Source organism: Poromitra crassiceps (genome assembly GCF_964638095.1).
Source record: "Poromitra crassiceps genome assembly, chromosome: 10".
Classification (NCBI taxonomy): domain Eukaryota; kingdom Metazoa; phylum Chordata; class Actinopteri; order Beryciformes; family Melamphaidae; genus Poromitra; species Poromitra crassiceps.
The window spans coordinates 49,530,942-49,548,312 of NC_139631.1; the positions used below are offsets into that span (position 1 = coordinate 49,530,942).

Consider the following 17,371-nt stretch of genomic DNA (forward strand, 5'->3'; position numbering starts at 1 on the left):
AGGTTACTGTGAAAAGCCCATGGAATGGTTCGGATTCGCCATTGGCTGTTCTCTCGAGCACCACGCCCACCCCTGCAGACACCACTACGCATGCGCGGTTCTACTAAGCACACCGCACACCTCTGCAGACACTACTACGAATGCGCAAAGCGCAGGTTCTGCGCGTTGGATCCATCCATGCCATGCCCATTCAATGCATTGCACTGGCGCGTGATTTCTAACCCCACATAGGATAAGCAATAACCACGCCCTGTGGCGCCGGGATTGGCCAGGAGCAACACGAGGGCACGCAGCCCAGCGATTTCATGAACCAACTGAATAGCTCTTGAGAACGGACAGCGATTTCGAGAGCGGACATTGAGAGTATTGAGATGAATTATGGTCACCTACCTTCCTTAGCATAGTAATAATAATAATAAGCATAATAATTGTAATCTACACAATGTACACAATCTACAAAAACATGCAATAATATAAACGGTGTTATGTTCACGTTCATAGCTCATATAATATAATGTATCATATCATTAATTTCAAGCTCAATTCTTACCCAGAGAAAAGGTACAGCACTGAAAATGTAACAAGCAATAGTTTTTTAAACATCTTTATTTTAAAAGATGAAAAACCCCAGCCAGGTGCTTTAGTCCCAAGCTTCAATGCTCCTGGCCAATCCCGGCGCCACAGGGCGTGGTTATTGCTTATCCTATGTGGGGTTAGAAATCACGCTGCACTGGCATATACAACATGACTGTGATTTATTTGAAGAAGTGCAAGGTGTATTTAAGGCGAAGAGAATGAATCGGTTTAGAGATGGTGTAAGTGAGGAGAGTACCTCAGTGTGTTTGAGTTTTGAAGGTGAAATCCCGGATTGAGTATTTTTGGATTGTGTCAGCTATAGGGTGAGGGAGTATGAGAGGGCTCCTCTCAGGTGTTATTCGTGTCAGGAGTATGGTCATGTTGCTGCAGTGTGCAGTGGAGAAAGGAGATGTGGACGGTGTGGTGGAAAGGAGTGCAGGAGGGAGACATGTAAAGATGAGGCAAAATGTCTGCACTGTGAGGGGAGTCACAACACAGGATCAGCGCAGTGTCCACGTAGAGTTAAGGAGATTGAAGTGAGCAGGATCAGAGAGAAGAAAGGAGTGTCGTATGCTGAGGCTGTTAAGTGCAGGGAGATTGAGAGAAAGGAAAAAGTGGTAGAGCAAAATGAATTGGAGCAGAAGAGTGGAAATGGTGGAATTGAACGAAATATTTGTGTGGACAAGAAAGGATTTTTGACATTCATGGCCATGGTAATTAATTGTGCGGAACAGGTCAAAGGAAAAAAGGAAAAGATTAAGATGATGATGGATGCAGCTAGAAGGTTCTTGAATGTTGTTGACATTTCTGGAGAGGAGATCGAGAAGGCGCTGAGGGATGAGTTCCCGCCGACTGAGTCATAGAATGGACATAATATCGTGAATGGGAGTACTATGGGTGGATATATGATGAACAATGTAAATAGATTCCAATATGAAGAAGACATCAAACTTCATCCAGTTGGTGGCGGTAATGCACCTTTAAGTTGGCTGCCAACCGCCATAAAACACTAAAGAAGAAGAAGAAGAAGAAGAAGGCATATACAACAGCTTTCCGGTCGCTAGCTGCCCGTCATTTCAGCTTAGCAAACTCAAGGTGAGTGGTTTTTACTAGCATGCACTCTGGAGGGGCTCACTACCCTTGCGAGGCTAGGCTAAGGCTACCATTTGTTTTCTCAGAGGCAGAGGATAACAGTGCCGTCTCTAACTATGGTATATTGGGAGTGAGTGGTACTGACTTTACTAGGTGCACATTATCAGATAGTAATGGACACCCTGCAGCCAATCAGAATTGAGTATTCACCCAGACCATGGTATAAATATTTATATATATATGTATGCCCCCTTTAGGGCGATAACTACCACTTATGTTCATTTAGGTTTCCGATTGCTATATTACATGGAGTGTTTGGTGTGGGAGATTTGATCTGTCAAAAGCAAGGGAACAAAGGCTCGTGGTCTGCCTAAAACCGCGGTGCAATCCATAATTACGCCTTCAAGGCAGGGGACAGGAAAACCAGTCGATTACAGATCACGGGGTTCTCAAAGTGGACTCCAGAGATGCCAGGGGTCCTTGAGGGCCTTCCAGGCAGTCCCCAGCAAAAAGGGGGATACTTTATTGTGACGTCACCAAACGTTCCACAGTGCATGTGCTTAAAAGGGAATGCCATGAATGGATTGTGATTTCAAAATGTCTTCCATTAGCTTTAGTGTCATACAATAACATTCTTGCTGCCTTAGTTTGCACCCTTTGAACTCTTCTTACACTATCACAAAGAAATTAGGTATCCTCTTTGTCAGTAAAGCAGTACCAATAATGTTCTTAGGTAAGTGGCAAATGTGAGGAAACTAAGATAACTGGCTTCACCATAAATTGTTACATATTTTTGCCTTTGTAACCAAATCTTGAACATCTCTTTGGGCTTTCTTCTAGTGGAGCCAAGAACCTTGATTTCTGTCTTCCTATATTAAGAACAAGCTTCAGGGATGCAAACTAGTCAAATTTTTATCCAAAAATTGAGCATTTAAATGGCTTTGTTACTGTTGGCTTTGCAAAATAAAAAGCGTTACCTGTTGATCATGTCCACGTTACTTATTAGTGATTACCAGTGTTGGGGGTAACTCATTACAAAAGTAACATATTACATGTAATATATTACTTTTAGCAGTAACTCAGTAATATAACTTGTTACTTATAGGATTTCAGTAATATTATACCAGTTACTTTGTCAAGTAACTCAAGTTACAAATTGAGTATTTAAAAAAAAAATCAAAGCACATATTTAAATAAAAATACAATCATTTCCTAATCAAACTGTGTGTTTTTATGCAAATAACCACTACAGATGACAATAACAAAGGAAAATAATAACATTTAGAATTTTGGATGGTTTACACTGACTTCAAGGCGGTTGACATTATTTTCCGGGATGGTTCCAGGGCGGCGATGTCATTCTGCTGCTGCTGTTGTTTTGGTGAAAGTAATGCAAAAGTAGTGTAATAAGTAACGAGTTACTCTACACAGACAGTAATATTGTAAAGTAACTTATTACTTTCAAATGAAAGTAACTAGTAATATGTAGTATATTACATTTTGAAAGTAACTTGCCCAACACTGGTGATTACACATTACTGATTACTGATGATCATCACACATTTAAAAAAAAAAAACCACATTAGTGATATCGAGGTATTTGGTCTAAAATAGTGATATTTGATTTTATCAATAGCTCCCAGCCAGAAGTTGTATACATACTGATCCAGATCTGTTTCCTTCTGTGTCTGAGCAGCATGCGAGAGTGGCGAAGTCGGCAATCATCCGAGCACTGGAGGAATGCAAGGTGGTGGCCATTGTGTGACAGCAACCCTCAAGTAGGAGCAGTCTTCCCCTGCTTGAAGAAGTTTGAGGTAAGATCACAGTAACATGCTGCCTTTCCCACTAGATGAACATCTCAGAGCTAACGCACCACTAACAGCTGTTCCTGGAAGACCTCCAACAATTTACATTTCCTTCTCTAGTAAGGATTTTCCCTTATTGTGTGACAGGTATGACCACTGGTCTATTTTCCTCAAGAGAGAAACCAGTCTGAATGTTTCAGAGAGGAAGAGATTTTTATTTTTTGTACTTTTTTATGTTTTGTGAAATTAATTATTATTAAATTACATCTGTCATACTGACATATTTGCTTTTGTGTACTTTCAGAAGGTGATTAGTAGAACCTGGCAGAGATGCGGACTTGAGTCTGCGACTTCGACTCGTCGCACTCACTGTGGCTTGCGATTTGACTTGAGACTTTTTGGAGTTTACAGGACTGTTCAGTAGTAGGCTAAGCATCCGGGCTGTGTAGGAAATTTAAAACATATTTTGGGGGCAAATTTTGCCCCCCCAAGGTCTAAAAAATGGAGGCATTTTGGGACAAGTAATTACTGTATAAAATTGCTAAAGCCTATTGTGGAAAACAGTGCACTGTTTGTGTGAGTGTGTTTTATAATGGACAGTAAGTCTGACAAAATGGAAGCTAATGACAGGTTTCCATACATTTTCCAGACAGTGATTTGTTTTGAAGATTTTGCCAAGTGGTCAATATGATTTATGCAGATAGATATCCGCTGCTAACTAGTTTATATCACTGTATAGAAGATGCAGCTTGTTCTTCACAGTGACAATATCAGAATATGTGAGATGATTGGCAGGGTTCATACACACTTTACATTTTAAAATTTCACATTTTTCCAGGTTATGTTCTTAACTGGATGTGATTTAGGTACAAGGTATTTGATATAATGCATGCCGGCAGTGGCTTGTGTAGAACATCCCTCTAGTCCAGTGGTTCCCAACCTGTTTTCTCTTATGTACCCCTTGAGCTGTTTTGCCATGCCAGTAGTACCACCTCACTCATGCATGTCGATGATTCTCCTAAATTTGTTCTATTAAACTCATATTAAACTTTTAGTAGGCATCTCTAACACATCTGATTATTGAATGGAAATCATTTGAATGACTCCCATTTAATACAATTCTTCCCATTTAAATTGGGGAAGAATAATCAGTTTTACCAAGACGGGCCTATGAAATTACTTGGAATATTGTTTTTGATCATTTTGGAAATAAATTGTAATCCCCAATCTTTCCAAGTACCCCCTGCAAGCTGCTAAAGTACCCCTAGGGGTACACGTACCCCAGGTTGGGAAACACTGCTCTAGTCTATCTGAACATTATTCTTCACATTAACAAAAACTGGGGACTCAAAACATCAAAGCTAGAATTGTATGTGTATCAGATGTGAACCACAGCATCCATACTTTTCTACAAAAAAAAATCAAATTCCCAAACTATTGAAGTGATTCAAATGATTAAATTAATGTATTACTTTCATTACTTTTCCAAATGTTCCAGACCTGTGAGAATATGGATCAATGAATGACAGGGCACAGGTCCTTAGTTTGTGAATTTGAGAAATAAAAATCAAGGCCTTGAAAGTTTTTGTCAATAGACAGGGGTCATTGAAAGTGATTTAATTTATATAGAGGGCATAGCCTGTGATCACTAACACTATACGTTGAGAAGTGTGGTCAAGCCTCTCTCTGCTTTTAATTGTCTGTGAGCTTCTGTAAAGCTACTAGTTCTCATAAAATTATCAGTGTTGTAATGGACCCCTGTCTCAAACGATGCCATTTTTTAATTTGAGGGAATTGGGCCTGGAAAATATTTGAATTTGATGGGTGTGGGAACACTGGAGAGATAAAGATGGTCAGTCAGGGATAGGCAAGACTTGCCAGAGCTAGGTACATTTTTATAACCATTACACTGGGTTTGAGAGGTTATGGGATTTACAGTAGGTTAGATTTAGGCTATAAGCTGTCAGTTTGATTCCCAGTGTAATTATACAATACTGTTCTGTTACTAACTTTCTAACTGAAAAATAGGCTATTATTGCTTGCATAACAATGTTAGTATTTGCCTCAATATGTTGTCTACCGAGCTGTACATGTTATAAGACAAAATACATCTAACTTTGAATGAAAGCTTTCATGGTTTTGTTTTTTTACATTGCATTGCAGTGATCACATTCCACAACTGTATTAGACAAAGGTGTGATGCTAATACAGTAGGCTACATTATAATGCTTTGAATTCCTCAGCTAGGCAATAGCTATGCAGTGTTTGCACTTAGACTTGCAAAAAAATGCTGGCCAATAAAATCTACAAACTTTCAGGATCTGCTTGAGCATTCATTCTGGGAAAAATTTAATCTATTGCCTACATCACCACCAAATATAAATGTACAGAATACACAAATTAATTTGACAAATTATTGGTTTCTACTTTGTTCTATGGTGTGAGGGCGACATTGTTAGCAAGAGTTGATGGTAAATGTTTTGATGTCATCAGATACTGGCCTTGATATGTTCTAGTCTTGTTTCTGTTCAATATGCTGTCATAAAATGATTACAGCTTAGACCTTCAGCCAACTTTGATACTGTGTGAAAATAAAATAAAAACAATACAAGTTTGTATGTAGAATATTTTAATAAAACCCATTAAACTTTGCATGATGTTCAGAGCTCGTCCAAAGCATCGTCCACTTCCACATGTCCTCTGTACTGTCCATCGGGGGAAGGGTATTTCTCTTTGATACGATGAATCACACACGCAGGCAGTACGATGCGATTTCCTTTGCCGAGTCGCTCTCCTTGAAGGACCCATTCCACAAAGAACCGATACGCCGCCAGACGATATTGTCTGCAGAGAGCAAAATACATGAAATGTGGTTATTCATCTGGAAGCTACTACGAACAGCTAACATTAGGCTACTGTAAACAAAACAGTGATGGTCACTGAAACAGTTGAGCTAAACCAATAATGTCAGGGTGGCTAATGTTATTACTTTGTTGGCCAAAATATAGCGTTAGGTGACAAAAATAAAGTTACTCACTCTATGGTCATCTGCCCCCTTGGACCTGCTGGTTTTGGCCGTCTCCTCAAATTTATCTTCGGTATTCTGAAAAAGGTCCCCAATACACCTCTGTCCAAATGGGGATTGAAACTTTCATGCATGGTGACACACACATGGTCTGCCCCTGGGTTCGCCTCTGAGACAGCATCCAACAAAAACTGCCCACGATTAAACTTGGCGCAGCACATTGATTCAGTTTCTGTTGGCATGGGAGGACATTTTGTGCAAAGGCACCACCAGTCACTGTTTGCCCTTGGGCGCTCGGATCCTGGAGGCTCCCCGGCTTCCTCGGTGTCTCGCACGGCTCTGGCGGCGGCAGCCTTGGCCTCTCTCTGCTGCATCTCTTCGGCTGTATACTCTGGCTCGTAAAGGAAGGGCTGTATATCCGATTCAGCCAAGTAACTCAAGAACCCCTCATCGTTCATAATGTTATCCATCGTGATGTTTTGGGATGCCATTTTCTGTCTGGAAGCACTAACTGACGAAGCTAAGTAACAATGGCATTAGCTGGAAGCTAAGTAACAATGGCGTTAGCTGAGCAGCAACTCCTCCTGTCTGTCAGCTCGTCTCGGCGGCGCTCGTCCCCGCTCCCTGAAGCGCGCGCGGCCCATCCTGGGTTCTCAACTCTCAAGAGACTGTAGTTTGTCCGTGGACCTCTAACGTCAGCGGTCCACTCATTTTGCCATATTGAGAATGCAGCATCTCAGCGGAGGCAAAATAGAGGCAAGCTAACATGTGTCCATGTGTTAACAATATTTACATAGTACACATACAAAACTGGTTGAATACCGTCGGAGTGTCCCTTTAACTTTACCACTATTCCTTCAGATGTAGTTGTCATAGACTGTGTTGCATAGTTGATCGCTCTATTGCTGACAAAAATGTGTTATTGTAAGTCGCTTTGGATTAAAGCGCCTGCCAAATGATGTAATGTAATGTAATGGGGCAGGCCAGGAGCAGTGGTCGCTTTTTTCTTTCCAGCGCCCGGGGACCAACTTCGGATGTTGTCGTCACTGGTCGGATGACGATGACGATCTTCTGCATGTTTTTAGTGGGGGGGTTATGTACGGAGGAACCCCCTGGGAGCACGGGGAGAACATGCAAACTCCACACAGAAAGGCCCTTTCGACGAGATAGCCCACCTGGGCAGTAGGCACTGAAGATATGGGGGGGAACACAACCCCAGCGCCCCCAGCGAGAATCGAACTCAGGACCTTCTAGCTGTGAGGCGACAGCGCTACCGACTGCGCCACCATACCCCCGTCAATGTTAGCAGAAAGCTTGCTATAGCCAGAACCTTCAAATAATGAAATGCACAGATTGTAGTACAAAATATAACAATCTTTATTACAATCACAATTATAGGCAAATCGGATGCATGAATATAAAAGGAGATTGAGAGATACAGACAGTTAGAGGCGACCAGCTACACCAGGGCTTCCATTCAATTGTAGGACCACTGCACACAGCCAACACAGGGCTACACACTAGTTTAGGGCACACCACTCAACACGGCACGCTAATCACCCTCTACAGGGGGCACTGCAAATCATCAACCAAAGTAAGCACTCAAACACTGCAATATGACCATTACTGGATTCAAAGTGAAATGGGAATGTCCCCTCTGTAGGCTTAATTACCCCTCCAATCTGTTTTCCCCCCGCCACCCTTATTAAAAGCTACAAATAGGCCTAAATGCACACATAAGAAAATAGACACAGTAACTTACAATTTCATATATTATTTCAAAGTAAACTTAACTCGCCCGCTTGGGTGCGACCCTCCCCGGGGTCTACGCTTTGGATGCCGTCCAACTCCCCGGGAAACGGCTTCGCTGGACGACGTGAACAACAGCATACAGCTGATCACTTGGATTCAGTCGGGCGGTAGCAGGACATCCGACTGCAGTATATGGGAGCTATGCAGGCTGCAGCACGACACACTCTCTATATGTCCCGTCCCTGGCTGGCTCCCCCTGGGCCTACACAAGAACCCTTGGGCCGCAGCCGCTGCAGTCCGAATCGTATTTATTTCACAGACACTGCTGTTGGCCGGCGCGTCAACTAGGTCACCGTCTATGCAACCACCTCAGTGGCTTAAAGTTGTAGTAGTAGCAGTAGCCTTTAATGTAGACTGATGTTCTAAACAAGTGACTGAATGAAAATGCCCTTGATCAGTTTTAGGCTACTTAATTGATTGTCTTTGGGTCTATAAGCCTACAACTGACATTAATAGCTTAATGGTAAAAAAACAACAACAACAAAGGTTATCTGAAATAATTTGCCTTAAGTGAAGCCTTGCTGGTCTATTTCTTTAATTGATCACCTTTGTGTTTAGGCCTATAGGGTGGTGATTCTCAACCTTTTTCATATCAAGGATCGCTAAATTAGTTTAGTAGCCTCGGGCCATGGACCCCCATTTGATGACTTTGTGTCTCTGACCCAAATAGGCTATGAGAATATTTGTTATGCAATAAAAGGCAATATGATTTTGTCCAGAAGTCCATGACCAGTCTACCTCTATAGCCTACGCCTATTGTAGGTAGAGAGAGAACTATGATTCAGAACAGTCATTCTTCTAATCTACATTGTCTAATTGTGTTAACTTAGGCTATTGTAACTGTGATAATGATCTTTAATTATTAATTTGCTGGGGACCCCCTGGAGCCTCCTCAATGGCCCATATGGTGGTCCCCGGACCTCATGTTGAGAACCACCGACCTATAGGCTTCAACTGACATTGATAGGATAATGAACCAACTAGCTCCAGCATGATTTGCAGATAGAGTGGACGTGATGCGTAACCATGCACAAAGGTGAGTTTGAAGCATTGGACTATTTCAGACAATTTCAAGATTTTAAGATTAAATAAGCTACTCTCTGACAACAATGCTACAGCCAGTAATTTGAAATGTGATCTCCTTTGCAGAGTGGAATTCATTTCTGATTTTATTTCGGCGTGTTTTGGCCATGCACCTTTGTGCGCTGTGCGCCGGTGGAACACACTGAAAGCTTATTGCACCTAGCCTAATTAATAAACACAAAGCCCACAATGTTTCTTTTCTTTTCTACACTTCTGACTTGCTTGAGGGGATTGTGCCATGACCGTTAATGCAGAAGCCTACGAGACGGCGATCGAGCACCGTGCAAACTTCACCAGCGGTGAAAATGACAATCAGCCCAGCCGTGCGTCCTCAGTTCGTGTGCCCCAGGTTGGGCATGATGGTCTGGTTGTAGGCGATGTCTGTGCACAGAGGTGGAGATGGCCTGGTTGTAGGCGATGTCCGTGCACAGAGGGTATGGAGATCACGACTGGGCACGGCCGGAAGACGAGCGGTGCAGCCACCAGAGCGCAGCGCAGCAGCCCATATCCAAAAGCACACAGTGCCTGCCAGATATCAGACAGCATTGATGTTGTGCGTAAAAGAGCGTGAAAACGGGCTGATCGATGCGTTTACGGCTCCATTCCTTCCACAGTTTCCACAACTCTCTAAGAAAATGGTTACTACAGGATTTATTCATACTGTACACCAATCCAGGCGATTGGTGAATTAGGCTATATAAACCCTAATGGCACTATATAGCCTAATAACGGTCAGGTTGGGAATTAATAGGTAGCCTATATTTCTCCTTGATGCATAAAAAACGTAAAACACAAAAAAAAATCAATTTACCGGGATTCCCGGGAAAGAGGGCTTCATTTCCCGTCATCAGTCTTATGATTTCACTGATGACATCATCAGTGATGTCACAATGCCTCCTTGTGTGTGTGCCCCCTAATGACATCATGATGACATCATCAGTGGGACAAAATTAGAAACAGAACAGTAGCCATTGTAAACCTTTATTTATAGCCTAGTATTTGAAAATGAAACCAAACAGTAGCTACATTAAAACATCCCAGCGAGCATTTTTCGGTTGAAAAGACGTTTAAAAAACGTTTAGGGTCAACGTTGAAAAAACGTGCAAGGAAGGTTTGAAAGTGAAAGTTTTTTCACCCACTATTTGCAGACGTTTATTGAACGTTCAGATTTAGACCATATTTCACCAGGAAATTAAATAAAAAATTCAGCAGCGCACACGGGATTCGAACCCCCGCTTTCCCACATTCAAGCCAGTCCGCTCTACGCGCTGAGCTATATATTTTCTTATACTTTGTAGAGAGCTGGGCACATATATACTCTATCTCGCACACAACTTGTAGACTACATGATTGTCGACATCGGAGGACAAGTTATTTTATGTGATGTGTGTACGAGACTATTATATTAATGTAACAGACTAAAATTATGTTGTGTGTGTGTGTGTTGTCTATAGGCTGTAGCCTATGGCTTCAGAGGTTAACTTCATTTAACACCAGAGACTGAGGAGGTACACAGAGCCTCGTATACAGTCTGTACAATAACATAGCGTGCCCAGAGCACCTCGTTCCGCACTTGGTGCAGACCGGTGCAGACTTGCTTTGGTCTAGTCTAGTCAGTCACGGTTAGTATAGCTAGCAAGTAAGTACTTGCGTTACTGCGTTGCTGCAGGAACTGAATTCATTATTTTATAGTATTGCGCTAAACTATTAACCATAGTTGTGTCCTGGAAGCTTTTTGCTGGCACCACATAGCCTATATAGTCCCATATTTATGATATTTCATGTGACATAAAATGCGTTGAAATGTAGTTTTCGTATAGACCAGATTTCAACTCTCAGTTACACAATAAAATGGACAAATGCCAATTCACACACTATCAATATTGCCTCTATTCCAAGCTACAACAAATGTTTTAACAATATGATGCACCAAATTGTGTTTTTTTACACGTTGACGTTGTAACCGCATTTTAGCCGGTTGAAAAGAGGGTGAAATTAGGTCTTAGACGTTCAAACCCAATATCACCCAGATTTCAACTAAAAATCAACGTTGAAAAAACGTTTTGTGCTCGCTGGGATGTCAACATCTAAGCTATTTGTGTTGTTTGTCAAAAAGTCTCCATATGGCTCTGATGCAGCTCAGTCTGTCATGACTGCTTTGTTTCTGTGTGATTTCTGTTGTCAATAAAGATGGGAGGGAGAACTAGTTTAGTGATGTCATCACCATGCGCCATGAACAGCTGCTCCACAACAGTCCTCTGCCTCATGTGGAGGGAACGTCACTGTAAACATTCAGCTTGGTTTAGCTTAGCTTAGCTTTAGCTGCGGCAGATTGAATTTGAATGATTAGCAGGTATTCAGCCTCTCAGTTAGCCTGCTTGGTTTATCTTTAGCCTTTAGCCACGTGACATCATATTGACCTTAACAGAATGCAGCGGTTGCTGCTGGGCGCGGGCGCGTGCCTGGCGGCGGGCGCGTGCCTCGGAGCTTCCCTCGTGAGCGAGCGGCACGTGCCTGGCAAGCGCCTCGGGCTGCTGGGGCGCGTGCCCGTGCTGCCGGTGCCGACAGTGCACGCCTCCCAGCTGACGGTGAGAGCTGTGTGTGTGTGTGTGTGTGTGTGTGTGTGTGTGTGTGTGTGTGTGTGTGTGTGTGTGTGTGTGTGTGTGTGTGTGTGTGTGTGTGTGTGTGTGTGCGTGCGTGCGTGCGTGCGTGCGTGCGTGCGTGCGTGCGTGCGTGCGTGCGTGCGTGCGTGCGTGGGGGGAATTTCTGACTTCCGGTCAGGATTTTTCAGAATAAAAGCTGTCATCAAAAATCGATAAAATACACAAATTGAATAAATACCCATACAAACTACACTCTAAATCAAATATATGTAAAATTCACTCTTGTTGAAAAAACACATTTTACAGCCTATAGACGGTTTTAACTTGACAACAAAAACATTCTAAATTGAACCCCCGCTCACTTCCTGTTGCAGTGTTTGCTATGGACATAAAAGAAAAAAAAACATTCAAGTGCAGGACTGACCATTCCGTGAAAACCGTCTATACAGCTGAGCGGCGAAAACAAAAGTAACAATGTCGAGTGAATATTTCTGCAGTTTGCCAAATGCTGAGAAAAAGGAAGTGCTGTGGGGTTGCTCTCTGGTGAAAACCGTCTATCATGTAGGCCTACATCAGAAGTCCCTCTAACCCAAATATTTGTAAAATTCACTCTTGTTGATATTTAAAAAAACACATTTTACATGATGATAGAGGGACTACTGATGCACATAACTGCACTGAGAGTTCCCCAACGCATTAACATTTGCATTTTTTAACAATATTTCAAAAATGGGCTCATTTTACTGTTCTGTTGTAATGTGTGTGGTGTCTGCCTCATTGATATGGGCAGACATTTCACAAGCCCATGAGCAGAAGTGCCTACTTTTCACATAACCACATCATCCATTGTGCATATTAATGGGGCACGCATACTTGATAATCTCTCCTATTGATGTCTTCCGAGAGGCAAATCAGGTGAGGCAGCTATTGACCAGCGTGAAGTGGTCAGCAGGAGTTTTCTGTAGCTTACACAGTCTCCTTTGTATTTGTTATGCTGGTCTATTTTCATTCAAACATTAAACTAGAGCTTCATCTTAGTGTTCTTATGTTAATTATGTTGGGTGTCATGATGACAGTGTCATCATAGGTACATTTCTACCTAATTTTTTATTGTAAAAATCGAACTTTATCATGCTTTTGTTTTGAAGGCAAAAAAAAACTAAACCGGAAGTGAAATTCCTGCTGCCGGAAGTGAAATTCCTGCTGACTGCACGCTCGTAATATGAATCGGGTCAGGCTCCACTGAGGCTGCGATGTGCAAAACTAGCTCTAAATTATTGGATAAAGCTAAAAGGCTCTGTAACTGCTGTTAGTAACAGCACTTCCATCAATTTCTTTGCTGTCTGAATGCTGGGAGTTTGGAAATGGTGGTAGCAGGATAAATAGAGCTGAACAGTCACGTGACTTTTCGTGACGTTTCCTGCCCCATTCATTTTCTCCATAGGCATTTCTCCATAGTTTTAAGGCTGGATTGGAACCAAGACAACCCGTGACATAGCCTACTGAATCGTGAGTGACCATAAAACATTCAGTTGGGTGCAAAAAAAAAAAAAAAAAGCAGGGGGGGAAACGATTTTTTTTTTTTTTTTGCCAAACCGAATGTTTTATGGTCACTCACCTCTCACGATTCAGTATGTCATGGGTTGGCTTGGTTCCAGCTGTACAACTCGTACAACTAGGCTATAAGGATTTATCGAAATGTCTATGGAGAAAATTAATGGGGAACTCACTTCTGTGGCAAAAAATGTCACGTGACTGTGGCGTTAAAGAAGGCAGATGCACAACCAACTCTCCCGCGTTGCACCCGGAGAAAACCACCTGACGGAATTATAACTCTGGAGACTCTTTTCTCTTTAGCCTCACGGCTTATTTATTTAGCTTCACTGTTCACACTTCGTTCTGCTCGGTTCGACAGACAGGAACACACTGTGGAACACATGTAAGGTGGGCACACCTCTCTGACTCAGAAGCCCTTTTCCCACATGCGCTTTGTACCGCAAAATGACCGGAACGTGGTCAAATGGCTGCATGTGGGAAAGGCGCCGTGCCGGTATAAGCGCGACCCCGTCGTCGCGGCCATTTCACCAGTTTTGAGCTAGTCAGAAGAGCGGTATGCCGCGATAGACAGACAGGTGAGAAAGGGGTCCAGTCATTTTCCGCTATCAGTGGGCTGTGACTTCGTGGACCAGGTTGCAATGCACACAGTAGTAGACAGTCCAACACCAAATACACAGCTGATTGTTCGATATTCCCCTGGTGTTGCGTACCACCAAAGGACTATTGCCAGTCGCAAACGCGCTTCCAGTGGTTTTCGCCACCGGGTGATCTTGCGTGCGGGTCGGACCAGACCAGAATAAATTCCCTCCTGGTCTCTCTCGCTTCCAGACGGCTCTAGTCTCACGCAGCAGCGCAGAGGTACATAACACTGTCATGATCTGTCCCCGGTTTAGTCTATCTTCATATTCTGCGCGACACTCATGGGCGAGGTGTACACACGTTGCTTAATGTTCCAGCGGGCATAATCTAATCATTAGCGCACATTAAAGCAAACTGGCGAAATGATCTTGTGATAATAAGAGCAGTAGCCTATGTCAGCTTCATGTGTGTGTGTGCTGATTTTCCCCTCTCCTCTCTGCTCGCTCTCTGGCCACAGTCCGTCCTCCTCCTTCAGTCACAGCCCGACAGGGACTAAGCAACGTTGCCGACAGCCAAGGCAAGCCCGGACACATCAAATGAAGCCAGTCTGTAAAAAGTGCTTCAACGCGATGCAGGTGAACGGATAAACAAGCAAACTTATTTCACCATTCGGAGTTTTGCCGACACGTCACTCCCCACCCGCTCTGCAGCGCCCCCCCCGCCCCCCCCACATACAGGCAATTTCGCTGATAGATTCCCACATGCCAGAGGAGAGGTGTGAAGGGAAATGTCCGATATTGACTTACAGGTAATTTTCCGGTACGCATGTGGGAAAACGGCTATAGTGATGACGCAAGCATACGTCCACACCTAGCGCTTTAGCGCCTCACAGTGGCTCATTCACAATACTGCACCCAGAGTGAACTTATGTACAGGACAGTACAGCATGACACAATGTGTATACCAACTGAGGACACACATGTAAACATTGACTCCTAACACCCCCACTTGAACTCAGGTTGCTGTCCTTCAAAATTAAACAAACAAAACAATGTGGACCTCTTCAAACATTTTACACTCCAAACAGGTTTCCTGCAAACTTATTCAGTTTTAACTTAGTTACAGGTTTTGTCATGATATCTGCCACCATATAAAGTGGTATTTTATGTCCACGTGTTTACACCGCTGTCGGCTTACACTAGGGTTTTTGGCTAGGGTGATTGTACCCTGATTATCTTCATACAAATTGTGTATTTGTAGTAGGGCTGTCAGCGTTAACGCGTTAATCGCGATGCGATTAAGGGCCGACCATAACGTGTTATTCTTTTTAATCGCGTTAATCGCATGCCGCTATTTTGTCCCTTCGTCGCACCCGTACTTGTAGTCAAGCCATTTGCAGCGTTTTCCTGTCTCCTGCCTGTGCAGGCATGGAAGAGAAAGACAGCAATACACTTCTAAATAGCTCGTTTTACTTTAAAAAACTCCCCAAATGGCACAGTGGACAAGTCAACAGTAGTTTGCACCTTGTGTACAACGGAATTAAAATATCACCGAAGTACATCGAGTTTGAGCTATCACCTAAAAGCTAAGCATACCAGAGACGCTAGCGGCCAGCTAGCAGCCAGCTAGCTAGCGCGAGTCCTCTAACCACTGGGAGGTCGGCTCCAATGGCTTCACGCGATATACACGTTATCAATACACAGTTTCCAATACCGAGCCATTATTCACATGGAAGTGCCAAAGTTTTTAGGTTCTGGAGCGTATACTGCACTGTTTACAATTGTGCATTTATTTTCTATTCAAGATAAATTTGGTAGACAGTGAGGCTATTTACACCTGGCGCTAACATACGTTTCCTGTGATCAGATTGCAATCAGATTGTATTTTATCACTTCAGCCTGATTCCATTTACACCTGGCGTTAACATGCATTTTCTGCAATCTGATTGCAATCAGATTGCAATCAGATTGCAGAAATGGGTGTCCTCTCAATCCGCATAAAGTTGCTGTATCCAGATTGAGAGGACACATTGCATTTACACTTGTGTTCAATGTGTACACAATGCATCCCTGACCACTCCCGGAGGTGGTTTGGCCGATCAGATTGCAATCCTTCTTCAATGCGTTTTGGAGGTGTTTACACCTGGCATTTCAAGTGATAAAACACAATCTGATGGCAATCTGTAAATGGCCTCATTGTTACCTCCTGTCTACATTGCACTTCTATTGAATTGAAAATCAATCTAAAATTCAAGATCACAAAGTACATTTATTCGCATTCATTTGATTCCCAATCACGGCACACTGGTAAGAATTATTAATATCTAATTAAAAATGCTTTGAAATGCAAAATAATGTCATTTTAAACATGCGATACAAAGATGTGATTAATCGCGATTAACTAGTTAATCGCAAAAAGAATTGCGATTAAGAAAATTAATCGTTTGACAGCCCTAATTTGTAGCCATCAATACCTTCCAGCAGCTGCTCTAGATACAGTATATACACTCTTGTATGGTTGCCCTCACAAGTAGAGAGCGCTACTGTAGGCTGTTTCCTAGTCTTCCATGAAACTAAAGAGCTGTTGTTACTGAGGCTTACACAGTATCCTGTGGTACTACGCCTGCCGGTGGTGTCGGCTGCCCAGTTGGCATCACTGTAGGCTAGTAGGCCTAGCTTCTCACTCTCATTTTTCTCTTTTTCTGTCGTGCCTCTGAGGTATCTTAGTACGTGTTTCACAGTGACCCACTGTTCCTCTGTAGGCTCAGCAAAATATTGTGACAGTTTGCTTACCACAAAACTTAAATCTGGCCTTGTGCAAGTAGTCAGGTATATAAGACTGCCTACCACCTCTCTATACATCCTGACATCATCCATTTTCACTGCATCCTCAGTGTAGTCTAGTTTCTGATCACAGGGCGTTTCTCTGGGTCTACAGTTTTGCATGTTGAACCGCTCCAGTATCTTGTTAACATACTTTCCCTGTGACATCTTTACACATCCATCAGACTGGTTGAAATCAATACCCAGAAAGTGTGTTTTAGCTGTCACTTGGTGCACTTTCACCTAGCACCCTTTGATTTTGTACAGTTGGCTCTTGAGCATTCTCTGTACTCTCATTAACCTCCTGTGTGACCCTGCTAGCCCTAGGGGGGTACGGTGGTGCAGTCGATAGCGCTGTCGCCTCACAGCTAGAAGGTCCTGAGTTCGATTCTCGCCTGGGACGCTGTGGGCGCAGGG

The 17,371-nt window shown here is 43.0% G+C and overlaps 1 protein-coding gene and 1 long non-coding RNA gene across 2 annotated transcripts in view; both read left to right on the forward strand.

The window, feature by feature from the left end:
- The first annotated feature begins 1,620 nt into the window (after positions 1–1,620).
- Positions 1,621–6,055, forward strand: LOC310783466. Its single transcript, XR_014553091.1, has 3 exons — positions 1,621–1,671; positions 3,365–3,482; positions 3,778–6,055. It is a non-coding gene; the product is annotated as an uncharacterized lncRNA (long non-coding RNA).
- Positions 6,056–11,676: 5,621 nt separating this feature from the next.
- endog (endonuclease G) overlaps positions 11,677–17,371 on the forward strand; it is a 60,853-nt gene continuing 55,158 nt past the window's right edge. Inside the window, exon 1 of the mRNA XM_083644468.1 lies at positions 11,677–11,981. Coding sequence (XP_083500594.1) covers positions 11,823–11,981 — 159 coding nt within the window. The 5' untranslated portion in view covers positions 11,677–11,822. The remainder of the gene's footprint in view (positions 11,982–17,371) is intronic.